The sequence below is a fragment of the Heloderma suspectum genome, chromosome 5 (genome assembly GCF_057233095.1).
Source record: "Heloderma suspectum isolate Gila_16-S chromosome 5, 16-S_ref, whole genome shotgun sequence".
NCBI classification, from domain to species: Eukaryota; Metazoa; Chordata; class Lepidosauria; order Squamata; family Helodermatidae; genus Heloderma; species Heloderma suspectum.
The window spans coordinates 179,196,684-179,210,357 of NC_139462.1; the positions used below are offsets into that span (position 1 = coordinate 179,196,684).

The 13,674-nt window shown below is 41.6% G+C and overlaps 1 protein-coding gene across 3 annotated transcripts; it reads right to left on the reverse strand.

The window, feature by feature from the left end:
* Positions 1 to 2,819: 2,819 nt before the first annotated feature.
* On the reverse strand, positions 2,820 to 13,669 carry CBX3 (chromobox 3). 3 transcript variants are annotated; one of them, XM_084858528.1, is made up of 6 exons: positions 13,613 to 13,669; positions 11,987 to 12,037; positions 7,165 to 7,307; positions 5,278 to 5,443; positions 4,330 to 4,424; positions 2,820 to 3,429 (listed from the first exon to the last, which is right to left on the reverse strand). In XM_084858528.1, the coding sequence occupies exons 2-6, from the start codon at positions 12,008 to 12,010 to the stop codon at positions 3,303 to 3,305; spliced, it is 555 nt and encodes a 184-aa protein (XP_084714654.1). In that variant the 5' UTR covers positions 12,011 to 12,037; positions 13,613 to 13,669; the 3' UTR covers positions 2,820 to 3,302. The 3 variants fall into 3 exon arrangements, with proteins under 3 accessions (XP_084714654.1, XP_084714655.1, XP_084714656.1); XM_084858529.1 differs by lacking the exon at positions 13,613 to 13,669 and adding an exon at positions 8,888 to 8,931; XM_084858530.1 differs by lacking the exon at positions 11,987 to 12,037.
* Positions 13,670 to 13,674: the final 5 nt, after the last annotated feature.

The window sequence follows — 13,674 nt, forward strand, 5'->3', positions numbered from 1 at the left end:
AGGGTCAAGAAGCAACAGTAAGAACCAGACATGGAACAACCGATTGGTTCAAAATTGGGAAAGGAGTACGACAAGGCTGCATATTGTCACCCATGATCAACAACCTCAGATACGCAGACGATACCACCCTAATGGCAGAAAGCAAAGAGGATCTCAAGAGCCTCTTACTGAGGGTGACAGTGGAGAGTGCAAAAGCCGGTTTGAAACTCAACATGAAAAAAACTAAGATCAAGACATCTGGCCCCATCACTTCCTGGCATATAGAAGGGGAAGAAATGGAAGCAGTGACAGATTTTATTTTCTTGGGCTCCAAGATCACCGCAGTGACTGTAGCCATGAAATTAAAAGACGCTTGCTCCTTGGGAGGAAAGCTATGGCAAACCTAGACAGCATAGTAAGAAGCAGAGACATCATCTTGCCGACAAAGATTCGTATAATCAAAGCTATGGTTTCCCCAGTAGCAACGTATGGCTGTGAGAGCTGGACTATAAGGAAGGCTGAGCACTGAAGAATGGATGCTTTCAAACTGTGGTGCTGGAGAAGACTCTTCCGAGTCCCCTGGATTGCAAGGTCAAATCAGTCTAACCTAAAGGAAATCAACCCTGAGTGCTCATTGGAAGGACAGATACTGAAGCTGAAGCTCAAATATCTTGGCCACCTAATGCGAAGAGAAAACTCCCTGGAAAAGACCCTGATGCTGGGAAAGATTGAAGGCAAAAGGAGACGGGGACAGCAGAGGATGAGATGGCTAGATAGCATCACCGATGCAATGAATATGAACCTGAGCACACTCTGGGAGAGAGCGGAGGACAGGAAGGCCTGGCGTGCTATGGTCCATGTGGTCACGAAAAGTCGGACACGACTTAATGACTGAACAGTTTAGTTAGGAACACTAACAATGTTCGTTCCATATCTTCAGTTTGCGGTAGTTTACAGGGCCTCAGCATCTAAGGCTAAGGCAGAATGAAGAAAAGTGTTTCAGGCTTGTTTGTTTAGATGTGATATTCAAGCAAATCCTTGAAGTAGTTAAGGCACAGCTGTCCAGAAAAAAACCAACTGCCAAGTAGGTAAAAACACACACACCAGATGCCAACTGCCATTAACTACTGTTTACAACCTCACTAGCAACAAATGTCAAAATGGAGGAATGTTTTTATGTTATTTTAATGTGATCAACAAGCTAGCACGTTCCTCATATTGGCCCATATAAGGTACTGTGCAGTTTGATAAATAATTGTCAAGTCCCCAAAACCTGCTCTCTGGCTCATTCATGAAACAAATAATGATCAAAATAAACAATTTAGCAGAAAAAGAGTAACAGCCACAAATACATTTGCTTGCATGCTCAAAAAGCAGCAGCTATATCCATGGAACTTCCAAAGTTTCTGGCATTGCAGAACCATTCTGACTTTATAGGTCAAACCCAACAAATGATTTTATAATGGTCATTTACTTATACATCTTTTAGCATAAATCTGGATTCAAACTGAGATTTCGGCGCAGGCAAGGTACAGAGCTCCTGAGGCCCAGCTAGCTTTTCCATTTCATTTCCACATGCATAAAATGGGATCTAGAGATGCAAGTGTTTACATTTAAGCATTAGGGTACAGACATTCAAAGATGCCTCTTTCCCTGACGTGGTGTGAAGAGAACAAAAGGGTCCCCGCAGAAGGTAGAGCCTGTAACTCTTAACAGAATGTTTTTGAAGCATATGACCATCCCTACAACACCAATGCCTTGTGGAAATGTTTGGAAAGCCAACTCGGGGCAACCTACCCACCAAAAATCTTCCAAGACAAAATATTCACATAAAAGCACTAGCCCTACTCAGGTATTTGTTCCTCATACTATTAGTCACATGAGAGTGAGAGTGGGGTTCCATGCCCACCTGGCCTTACTGCTGTCTACGTGATGGGAGGGGAAGATTTGAAGAGGCAGCTCCACACGACAACCCTCCAAGTGAATTAGAACAGTGATTGTGAAGGTTTTAAAATCTCATGATGAGCCTGTATGTGTACACTCTCCACTTTAAACCTTCCTGCAAACACATGGACAGCATGCTTTATGCAAGTTAGAATGCCCAACTAGGGCTACTGTCTGTCATCTGGCTGGCCTGCTATATATTGGTAGTATTTGCATGCTTATGTGTTCACAAATTGCTATTCTTGCATAGAGTGGACAGTGGCCCAGTTCAGATAATCAAATCTGGGCTTAATAAACCAGGACATGCAGAAGCTCTGTGCACCCACACACAGCCCTTTTGCTGCCACTTCGCTCTTCTCTTTGTGTGAGAAACAAATCAAAGCCACAGTTAACCATAGCTTCCTCTTAAGTGCAAACTGGGAATTATGGTTAATAGCATCCAAAAGGAGCCAGAATTTCAAAACCAATAAAGAATTATTTGTTATGCAGCTCATGCAAAGGGAGGAACAAAGCGGCAGTTAAGGAGCTTGCATGTAGGTGGACAGAGCTCATTAAGCTAGGATTTGATCGTCTGAACAAGGCCACTTATGTGGACTGCAAAAGTGGCAACCAAGTCTGGACAATGATCCCCCAAGAACTAAAAATGTCAATACTCTCATGTTTCAAAATGAGTGTGCTCCTGGAGACTTTTATGGCCACCTGAAATCAATTTGTTAACTGATTTTGGGAAACAGCCCAAGAAAAGAAACTGAGAAACTGTAAGGACTTCATACAAGTATAGTTGCAGCAATTGTGGAGAAAGCTGTGCCTGTACCTAATAAAGAATACTATCAGTGTGAAAAACAACCCTCTGAAGACTCTTAGCTTCTCACTGTTTGGCAAAGAAGGAACAAGAATATAAAACTATTTTATTGATAACTGTTCACCAGTATTTACAATAAAGTAAATAATATACAGTCTCGCAACTTCAACTTACTACAAAGTTTTTACCTGGTCCCCTTAGAACCAAGTAGCCACAAATACTAAAAAGAATGATCTTATAGATTTAAGGAGGACTAAATTGGGGCTAACATGCATGCACATCTGTTGTATAGAGGGCTACAAAAACACTTCTGAGTTTGAACAAACTGCCATTAAGATTCACTATTAACTATCAAGTTTTATAAAACACTTTACCTAATATGCAGGAAGCAGTATCAAATGCTCTCCTGTAATAAACAAAGCAAATAGCACAAACCCTTTTATCCTTTGTTTATGCAAAACACATTACTTCAAAAATAACCAAACTTGTCTCATTAGAACTTAGAAGCTTTCCACATTTCTGATAAGTCAAAATCATACATATATAAAAAACGGGCGGGGGAAAGAAACGCAAACAATTATTGCGCTTCATCTTCTGGGCATGAGTGCCAAGTTAGCCGTTCTTCATAAAAAGCAATTACGATTTGAGGGCATTTCACATTAGCTTCTTTGGCCAGTACCAGGTCTGCTTCATCCGAGTCTTTCCTGTATTAAGAGAGAACTCTAATTAATATATTGAGAAGTATTCCCATGAGTTTGAATCTTAATGCTAGCACCTTTCAGAAGTAGTAGTGCATGAAGCTTAATCCTGTGTACGCTTATTCAGAAGTTAGCCCCATTTAATGCAGTGGGATTTTATTCCCAGGAAAGTGTGTATACGGTTATTACTTTACATTTATCACCAGAAGAGTCAAATGAGTAAGTTCCTACTCAAGTCATTCAAAGTCTGTTAATGTCTGAAAAGACTGGGCAGCAGCAGCTCTCAAGACACCAATGCAGAAAGAAAAATGCTAGATCTCACTTCCACCTATAGCAATAGCTATTTAGCTATTCATTGGGTATATTATCCCATCAGTATAACATTCCTGAGGGAAGATTTTTGAATACAGCTGCTAATTCTGAAGTTCTAATATGAGTTAAATATCACTGCACTCAGTGGGACTTGGTTCCAAGTAAACATGCATAAAATTGGGCTGCAACTATATTAGCAGCTCTTTGGGGCAAAATTATACTTTAAACTGATACCAAAACAGTTTGAATAATCATGCATACAGATACATTAATACTAAACACTAACAAGAATGGTAGTTTTTTGATAAGATGTGATAAGGCTAGTGTTCTTTCAAGTTTAGACTTATACATTAGTGAGCCTATCCATATACTAGTAAGTTAAGTACCGACAATCGCAACTGAAGATTGCCCTGACGTTTTCTAAACTCCTTAAGTAGAAAGCACTGATATTATCTATGCTTAGGAAGGAAAGACCAATTCCTCTACCAATAGACCTTACATCCTATTGTTCTGTTTGTAACAGCAGAAAATGCTATTGCCTATCAAGTCAGTCCAGAATGCACCTCAGATTGACATTTCCATTGTACTACTTACCATTTCATAAGAAACATAAGTTCCCCACTACTGTCTGTGGCTCCAATTATTCGCTCAGGGTCAAGACCTCTTGCAAATCCCCTGGGCTTATCAACCTGTTTGGTTAAATATTTGGAGAGAATGATATTTACTTTAAATATCTTCTAACTCCTGTAGAAAAGTCACCACATAGCCCTTCCTCCAAGGAGCTCAGGATGGTGTGCATGGTCCTTCCCCTCCATCAGACCCAGTGTCAGCAGTCAGCATTGGCGGGCAGCTGCTGAGTGTCCAGAGGCTCAGAGGGACCTATCCCTGACATGATCCTGCCACAGCTGAAGCTATTGCCAGGATGGATTGCGGCAGCGACTCCCTCTTCCCTCACCTGGCCCTGCTGGCAAGAGCAAGCACCATGGAAGCCAACTGGACAAGCCTACAGACCTAGCATTGCAAAAGAACACAGCCGTCTTTATGCTGCTCCTGCACCCTCATTGCCTGTGCCCCCCCCCCCCGTCAGTGTCTAATTGACTCAGATTGTTGCTACTCAAAACACAAGTTTTTAAAAGGTTTTCTTCTGAAATGCTGCATTAGAGTGTGCAGGTTTATCTGGCCAACTTCAACAGCACTTCCTTTTGCAAGCAGGGTTGGATGGGTGAGGAGAGGAACTGCTATTGCCCAATAAAAAAAAAAAAGGAGGGAAGGCTGGCTGGCAGAGCAACAGCATTGGGGACAGGGGGCATTGGCCGCACTATGCTGAGGAGGGCCCACTGGAATCTGGCACTGACCCTCCCTGCCATAACTGCTTCCGCTTAATCCTGTGAGATAGGTGAGGTTCAGAGTGTGTGAGACTTGCCCAAGGTCACCCAGTGAGCATAACAGCTGAACAGGGTCTCCTTGATCCTCCCTGACTACACCTCAGTGAAGCATTTCAAGAGGAAGTCATACAGAAAACAAATGTTTTAATGAACTTACGGAATCCCTTTTTTTCTTTGATTTGCTGTCATCAGACTCACTATCTGAAAGAGATTTTCTTTTGGCACCATCTGTTTTTTCTTTACCAGCTTTCTGAGAGTTCAGAAAAGCTTCTATTAACTCTGGACAATCCAAATTTTCTTCAGGCTCCCATGTGTTATCAGCACTGAAACAAAGTTTATGAAAAAAACCAAATTAGAAATCTAGATCAGAAAGACTGAGTTTGAACTTCAACAACACATCATAAGAGATCAAATACAGTTCAGCTGTGCTCAGTTACTAGGACAACATTACTGTCATTGAAGTCCTGTTCTCCCCTACCTCATCATTTCATGCAGCCCAACTGCTATTAAAGTGACCTCCCACTTTGGTAAAGAATATTTCAAAGCCAAGTTACTCAGACTTAAAGTCCTAAAGCCTTAAAAACTGACCCAGTTTACTTAGCTGTATAGAAAAGAACTATTAAAGCTTAATGTGTAAATATTTAACCTTTGTTAAAATAAGTCCACATATATCAACTATATAAGCAATACTATGGATCAACTGAGTTATGTATCAGGTACACTAGTACAGAGAAGTTCAATGTGTGGAAATCTACAGAAGTGCAAACAAGAACAAAGGAAGGTTTAGGAAGTTTCTAAACTTCAGTTGAGTTTAGAGTGTGCATTTGTGCACACATATGCACATGTAAGCTAGAATGAGAATAAATCTGTACCTGGTAAACTGGATTTTTATTTTAAAACAACCTGGTAGTGCTTGCTTTCTGCCTGTACTGCTATATATAGTGATATATTGCTATATACTATACAGCTATATGTAGTAACCAAATAGCAAGAAGCATTTTCAACCCAATTTTTAAAAGAACTTTTAAAAGGACAGAGTAGTCTATTTTCAATATTATCATTTAAAATATTTTCTGGAAAAGTGACTAATAAGCGCTATTAATAAAATAAATCAGCATGGGTCTTCACAACATCAACTCATTTTTAATTCCTAGCTCCATCTGGATTTGTTACTGGAGCAGCAATATGCATAACAAATTTCTGTCTTCCATCTTTTCACATCTGAAGTTGCTTAGAGGAAACATAATCAGCTATTAAAAGGCTGAGATCATATTCACACTTACCTGGGAAAAATAGACATGTATAGGATTGCACTTGGAGCGAGCAATCCTATGCAGATCGACGGTCGTCTCTGAACCTGAGGGTGACCATCTATCCACTGCAGGGTAGGAGAAGTGGTAAGGAGTGGATCTCCTCCACATTCCCGCCACCCTGCTTTCGCAGCTAGACAGCCTATTTTGGCTGTCTAGCTGCAGGACCTCAAAGCGTGGGGAGAGGCGGCCAGACGACACATAGATAGTATTGTACTGGCACTTCTGATCTGCCCGCCCCCAGGAACGCCCTGTTTCCCCCACTCTACACTGTTCTTATGAGTGTGGAGTCGATTTGTACTGCCTACAGGCAGCACAGGAGAGGATGGAGGTCGGTTTCTAGGAACCGACCAATCCTATGGCTGTTTAGCCGCTGACTAGCGACCATAGGATTGCGCCCTGAATGACATATACTCTGAAGAGCATAGGAAGAAGATATTGCTTGTGGCCTACACACACACAGTGTGGTCTGAAAAGAAATGCACATGTGCACATAGCCAGAGGTGTTAATTTTTTTTTACTGTAGTTGACCAAAAAGCTAAATAGGTAGGCCATAGTTTTATAGCGATTTTTTTGACTAGGTTACTGGCTGCAGTAAATATTTCAAAGTATTTTCATGTGTACTCATGCCTCTTCTATATCCCCACTATGTCTGTGTAGAATTGCAGCCTACATTCCCAATTAAGCACTGGTACAGGTGACATTTTGGAAAAAGTAGGTTTGAAGTTCCTTACTCGGTAAATCCCTTCCATTTCAAGAAGTACTCAACCTTGCCATTAACTACACGCCGGTCCAGCACTTTTTCTACAACGAATTCTTCAGGTTCTGCTTCTTCAACTTTTTTGCCTTTGCCATTCTGTTTCTTCCCCATTTTATGCTGCAAAACAAAATCATTTGAAAAAAACACCTCAACAGCTACACTGGTATCAATCTCTTACTTCAATCGACAAGAAAGGTTTCTTATATGGCTCAGTGAGATGACTCAGAACTAATTTTAAATAAATAACAGCCCTTTTGTGTGGGAAGGCACACAAAAGATAGAAAAGGAGCTTCTCACGATACTCACATACAAGTTAGAAGCTATATATGCCCTGTTAATAGCGATAATCTAAATAGCAGCTTGGGCATTTTTCTGATGCTTTTTTTGAAATATTTCTTCTACAATCATATCCATGCATCATTTCAGTTTTCATTATAAACAACAGAACATACTTGTGTAAAAGATAGAGCTGTTCTCAATATGGTTCAACTGAAGCTTCTCCACTGATGCTCTCAATTGCATCTGTGAGGTTAGCACAATTAAACTCAAAAGGTTTAAAATAGGACTGAAAATGACTTTAAACTTCATAGAAAAGTTCTTAGCAGCCAAACATTATTCAAATAGCAAGTTATTACATCCACATCATCCTCAAAGCATTCCAACTTCAATAAGGCACAGTTCACTATGCTAGGATGTTATTTTTTCACAATTCCCCTATGCATTGGCTTGAAACCAGTATATTAGTGTCATGTTAGGAGTGCTGCAGTTCTGTTAGAATCAAAAGTAGGGTTGTGGACATAATTCTGGATGCATTCCTTAGGGGGTGATTCAAAATAGCAAACATAGGAAAATCATGTTACATAGTAAACCTCACAAGTATATAATCCTGTGGGAAAACTACATTGAGAGAAACAAATCCAAACGCCCCAAGTTGTGCAAGACCAGCAAGACTGTACAGTAGGTACATTGTTTTGAACAATGGCTACCCTGTGCCATATAGCAAATTTCTTTTGAAACTGAGTTTAAATATGTGCCACCCCACACAAAATGCAAACAAAACTATGAATTAGGATACAAGAAATGTTGAAGACCCCCTTTCTGGAGGAAAGGGGGAAAATAGCAAATCATGAGCAACAGAAGCCCTGCATGCACCCCACATAAAAATGGCAGCAACCTAGGTGCAGAAATGTATCTTGGGTTTGAGTGTTGTACCCGTCTACAGTCTACACAGGAATTATTGCTCTAATGCTGTGCAGATTGTCTTGCATAAAAATCTTCATACTACACATTTTGAGTGAATAAAACTTTGTCTTAAAAGCATGTTACTCATTCCAATTGAAAATAGTTCAAAGGAGTTTTGTTCCCCAAAATGAGACCTTGAACACTGTCCCAGACCTTCATATCCCTACCAACAGAAGGTGGATACAGTAATGTAGAAGCGTTTCCAGAAGATAAAACTGCCAGTTAAAAGAAATTAAGACAAGGAAGTGTGTGTGAGCTCTCCTCTAAAAATGGGGAATTGAAGAAAGCATACTTGTTTTGAATACACTGTAATTTACCCTAAACCTTGGAATAAAAGAAATCAAAATGATTAACACAAATATACAAGGCACAGTACCAATTAAGTCTCTGCATCTTTCCCCAGCAGTCCTTCATAAACTACTACTCCCACACATCAAAATCCATTTTCCACCCACCTTTTGAAATTCAGTTTTTTTGTGAACCGCCCAAAGAGCTCTGGCTATTGGGAGATATAGAAATGTAATCAATACATACTTAGATATATACAATTGCTCATTCATATCAAATCGTGCACGAGCAGGCGGTGCATACACCACTATGTCAGCGACAGACATACACGCACACACACACAGGGCTGGTTCACACAATCACCACAGCCCACTGTGGCTTATTTAAGCCACGGTGGGTTGCAGCATGTGCTGGCAGCCATTTTGAATATTCAACCCCCAGCGAGGGAGTTGCCTCGATTTGTCACGTTATCAGAACTTGGGTGGCAGGGGTTGTTTGAGGGTTAAATAAACTGTGGTAGGGTTATTTGAGCCTCAAACAATCCCTGCTGCCTGAGTTCAGATGACACGACAAATCAAGGCAACTCCCCTGCTGGGGGTTGAGTATTCAAAATAGCTGCCGGCCTGCACCACAACCCAGCTGCTTAAATAAGCCATGGTGAATTGCAGTCATCGTGCGAAGCCAGTCACATAGTAACTGCAGCTCTTTGCAGAGTGTGTGGGATGCAGAATTCACGCTCCCTTCCTTAGAAACCATGGACTGATAGAATGAGCTCTCCATTTTCAAACTCCATCTTCAGTTAAAAGCTCAGATGTATTTTGTAAATGAAAGAAATTTAAATTCACGACGTTCCCAATATATTCTCACTCATTTGATATAATGGTTAATACACATACCGATAAAGCCGTATTTCCTATAGTTTTTGTGGAAAAATATGGAGTGTAGGTCATAGGATCTTATGGGAACTACACACTGCCACCTAAATCCGCTCTCATAAATTTGTTACTACCCCTATTTCAGTAATTCTCAAACTGTGTGCCAAAGCACACCATTGTTCCAACGGGGGGATTGATGTGTGCCTTTAAAAAATAAGCCACTATGTTCAATGCATCCACCATTCTATACCTGGTGGAACAGGAAGGAACCCATGCAGCACTTATCATACCACTCTATTAATATGATATATTGACAGCAACATTATCACAAAGGAAGTAGCAAAGATGCACTGGATTCCATAAACACATGCTTACAAATTTTGGCTGGCCTTGCTAGCCAAGCCAAACTTCACTGCAATCCTCTCTTGTTTTCCCTTAATTTTTCTTCTTCAGTGGAATCCTATCCATATCCACTGAGAAGTCCATTGTGTTCAACTACAGTACTTTTCTGAGAGTGAGGTCCATCAAATGTAGAGGAACTCACTTCAGAGTAGATTATAAGATTGTGACGTCTACCCCTGACATCTGTGAGGTCAGGGATGATCTCCTGCCCCTGTCACCCAGCTTTTAAGTTTGGCAGGCAAGGTCCCTGCAGCTGTGCTGGACACTAAGGGGAATTGGTAGCACAGTGCAACTGCAGAAACCCTACTCTGCCCTCATTCAAGCTTCAAAGCTGGGATAGGAGAGTAGGGGCTGATTTGGATGCTAGGTAGCAGAGGCCCAATGAGTGCCTCTGCTGGCTTTTTATTCCAGCTCCAGAGGGAAAAGGCTGGGGCTCATTTGTATAGTGGGTGGTGAAGACATAACTTGGAATGCCACTGCTGTCCAAATGCCCAGTTTCAGCTTGGAGCTGGAGAGATGGGCAGGGATCTTCCCCATAGTAGTGTTGAACTTCCAAAGCTTATGCAAAAGAAAAGGATTTATCCTCCCACTCCTCCAACTCCAAACTGGAAAGGATGAATCCGTCACCCTTGCCAGACAAAAGTGGCAAGCAGTATTGTGTCCATGATGCTACTCATGCTGTAACTGATAAACATACAGGAATCCCAGAAATATTTGTTACCTTTACCCAGAACACACTGTCCTATCCCTGACTGATTGGACATAGGTCATGGGAGGGCAAATGACAGTATTAACTGGACTATCCTCTAGTTGCAAAAAGTACATGTTGCAGAAGTGTAGCCATGGTAGTCAGTTGCAGCAAAAACAAAGCTGAGCAATTAAGGGCATAATCCTACGGGCTATGCCATGAGTACTTGTAAGTCCCCGAACTTGGAGGCTAGGAGTATCCTATGCAGAGAGGGAGGAGCCTTGCATCTACTTCTCTCCATTTTAGCTAGACAGGTGAATTCGCCCGTCTAGTGGAAGCTTTGGGCAGGGGGAGGGAAGGGGGCTAGGGTAGCCATAGGAAAGATTGTAGAAATACCACCCCGGTCTCCTTCTCCCGGGAATACCCCCTTCTCCACACTCCATTTGCAAGCATGGAGAAGCAGCCAGTGTGGTTTTCTCCACACTGGCTACGAGGGAGAGAGCGGTTCCCTGCTTCTGAGCTTGGAACCCTGTCTACAAGCTTGGAGCCAGGAGACTGAAAAATACTATGTTGCCCAGATGCTGTCTAGGGGACACAAGATTGCTTCCTTCGTGTGTGTGTTTATGTGATATATATCTTTGAATGTAAGGGTGAAATGTCAACTGTTAATCCAGGAAAAAATGTAGCTTGTGTCTCAGGCATCAAGAGTTTGAGAAACCCAAAGCTAATTAAACCAAGTCCTTCAACTCTGAGCTTGTATTAAGTGTTTTTAGTATATATATTTGCTTGCTTGGATTCATGCTCGGCATTATACTTAAAATTATCATCTGTAAGCATACCAACGTTTACATGTCTGCTGCCTGTGAATGTAATATATAAAGGTGGGATAATATAATCATATTATTATAGTTGGAACCAGCACTGGTCTCTTTACAGCTGCTACATGCTGTTTGTCACATGTCCTCTTAAATCAATGGCAACTTACTTCCCACTCACATACTATTTCCTCAGTGAAACCTGGATTATTTCCTTTCCCACAAGGAGGTGAAGAACTGTATCATGTATAGACAGGCTTCAAGAATTAACCACATCATTACAGAAATTTACCTGAAAGTGGCAAACTTATTAAAGCCAGAGTATGCATTCTTTCTAGTAGTGTTACTTTCAGGATCTGATATTTTGGTAGAATAATGCTGGGGAGGGGAGATGTGGATGTATCTTTTAACATAGAGATGCCAACAATAAATCTGAAGAAATATGGTGGTAAAATCCTTACATATTTTTGGTGGTCATGAACTTACCAATGTAGATTTATTGGTGGCCATTTTTATTGAAGACTTGCTGAGCTTTTACTAGAAAAATGCACGACAAAAGGAATGTTGCATTACTCAGAGAAAGGCATCTCAAAACAAGTATGGTCCTTTTTCTATCCACGTGATTTTTAAAAAATACATATCAAGTATACAAACAATGTTTGAAGTTATACCTCCATTCTGTTAGGATTATTTGGAGTTACAGTTACCTACAAGACATGCCATGCTTTTTCACTAGCCATGTCACAAATTCTAAATTAGCACATAAGTTTGTAGGAAGGCTTATTTTGCAAAACCCTAAGACAACAGGTTGTAATGAAATAAAATCTTTAACAGTAAGGTGTAACATTACAGAATCCTGAATCCTTTTGCACACTCTTAAATCAACAGTAGTTCTAACTATTCAAAAGGATTCAGAATTACAGCTGAGTAACCTGCAGTAGGTACTATATAGGTGATCATTGCACCTTAAAATGATAATCATACAACTTAGTTTTACAATAATCCAATTCAACAGTTCTAAGTATTAGATATACACAGCTTAGCTGGCCAAAAGCCTTCCTCTAACTCCTCTACAGCTCAAATTCACAGTGGCTTCTTCAAACTATACAGAGCATCAGCCATGAGATTCAGCAAAGCAAGGAAGAAAACCCAAGACCCCCAAACCCTCTTTGACTCAGCAATATCATCTTGCAGGAGATGCGATATATCACATAGCCAATTTTAGGCCATGCATCGTGGCTCCATTTAGAAGAAATGGGATGCGAGAGTAACAAAGGCCTACTGAAAAGGATCGAAGCCTAAAATGCGTCTTAAGCACGAACTGCATGAGCAAGGGCAAGGCGAATGGGGATGAAAAGTGATCCCAGATGGGACTCCCATAACCAAAAGTATACAAGGTAGGATCAGTTGCGGGGAAAAACGCCAAATCACTTAAGACTATGCCACCGTCACCCCCCCCACCTCAGCTCCATCAGCAGACACCATATGTTTTGCCCCATCTGCAAGCGAAAAACCACCCATCGAAAGCGCTAAAGCTGCAACGGATTATTATTTTTCAAAAAATGTCCACGCCTCCAAATTTCTTGCTTTGTCTGAGGCCTGGGCCTCTTCCTCCTCCTCCACTTGGTGCCGGGTGCTTTCCCCGGGGGGGGGGGCAGAAGTGGCCCAAGGCTGCAATCCCCTCTGCACACTAACTAGGGGGTAAGCCCCACGGAATTCAGCGATATTTAAACTTCGGAAGTATAAACGCCCAGAGGATTGTGGTGCCAGTTTCATTTTTACCCTTCTCTCCGACTACAAGCAAACAGCAAAGTGAGGGAGGACGGGGAGGCCTACTCGAAAAAGGTCGCCCTGGGGGCCTTTTTTTTTTTTAAGCCCCTCAATGAGCCAAGCGGCGGCGGCAGCACCAGCACCGAGAAAAAATGGAGGAGGGGGAACGAGGGAAAAAGAGGCCACGCCTGGGCATTTCTTGTAGTTACATAAAATGTAAGCCTTGTTCTCAAAATGGGACGCTACCCGCCCTCACCACACCCGCTCGCGCTTTCCTATCCTAAGAAATGAGTCAGAAAGAAGCTGGAGGAGGGAAAGAAGGGAAGATAGAAAGATACGGACTTCAATGGTGCCCAGCCGCTCCGTCCCCTGTAGTCAGTCTCCGGGCTCCAGGCGCGCAGTGA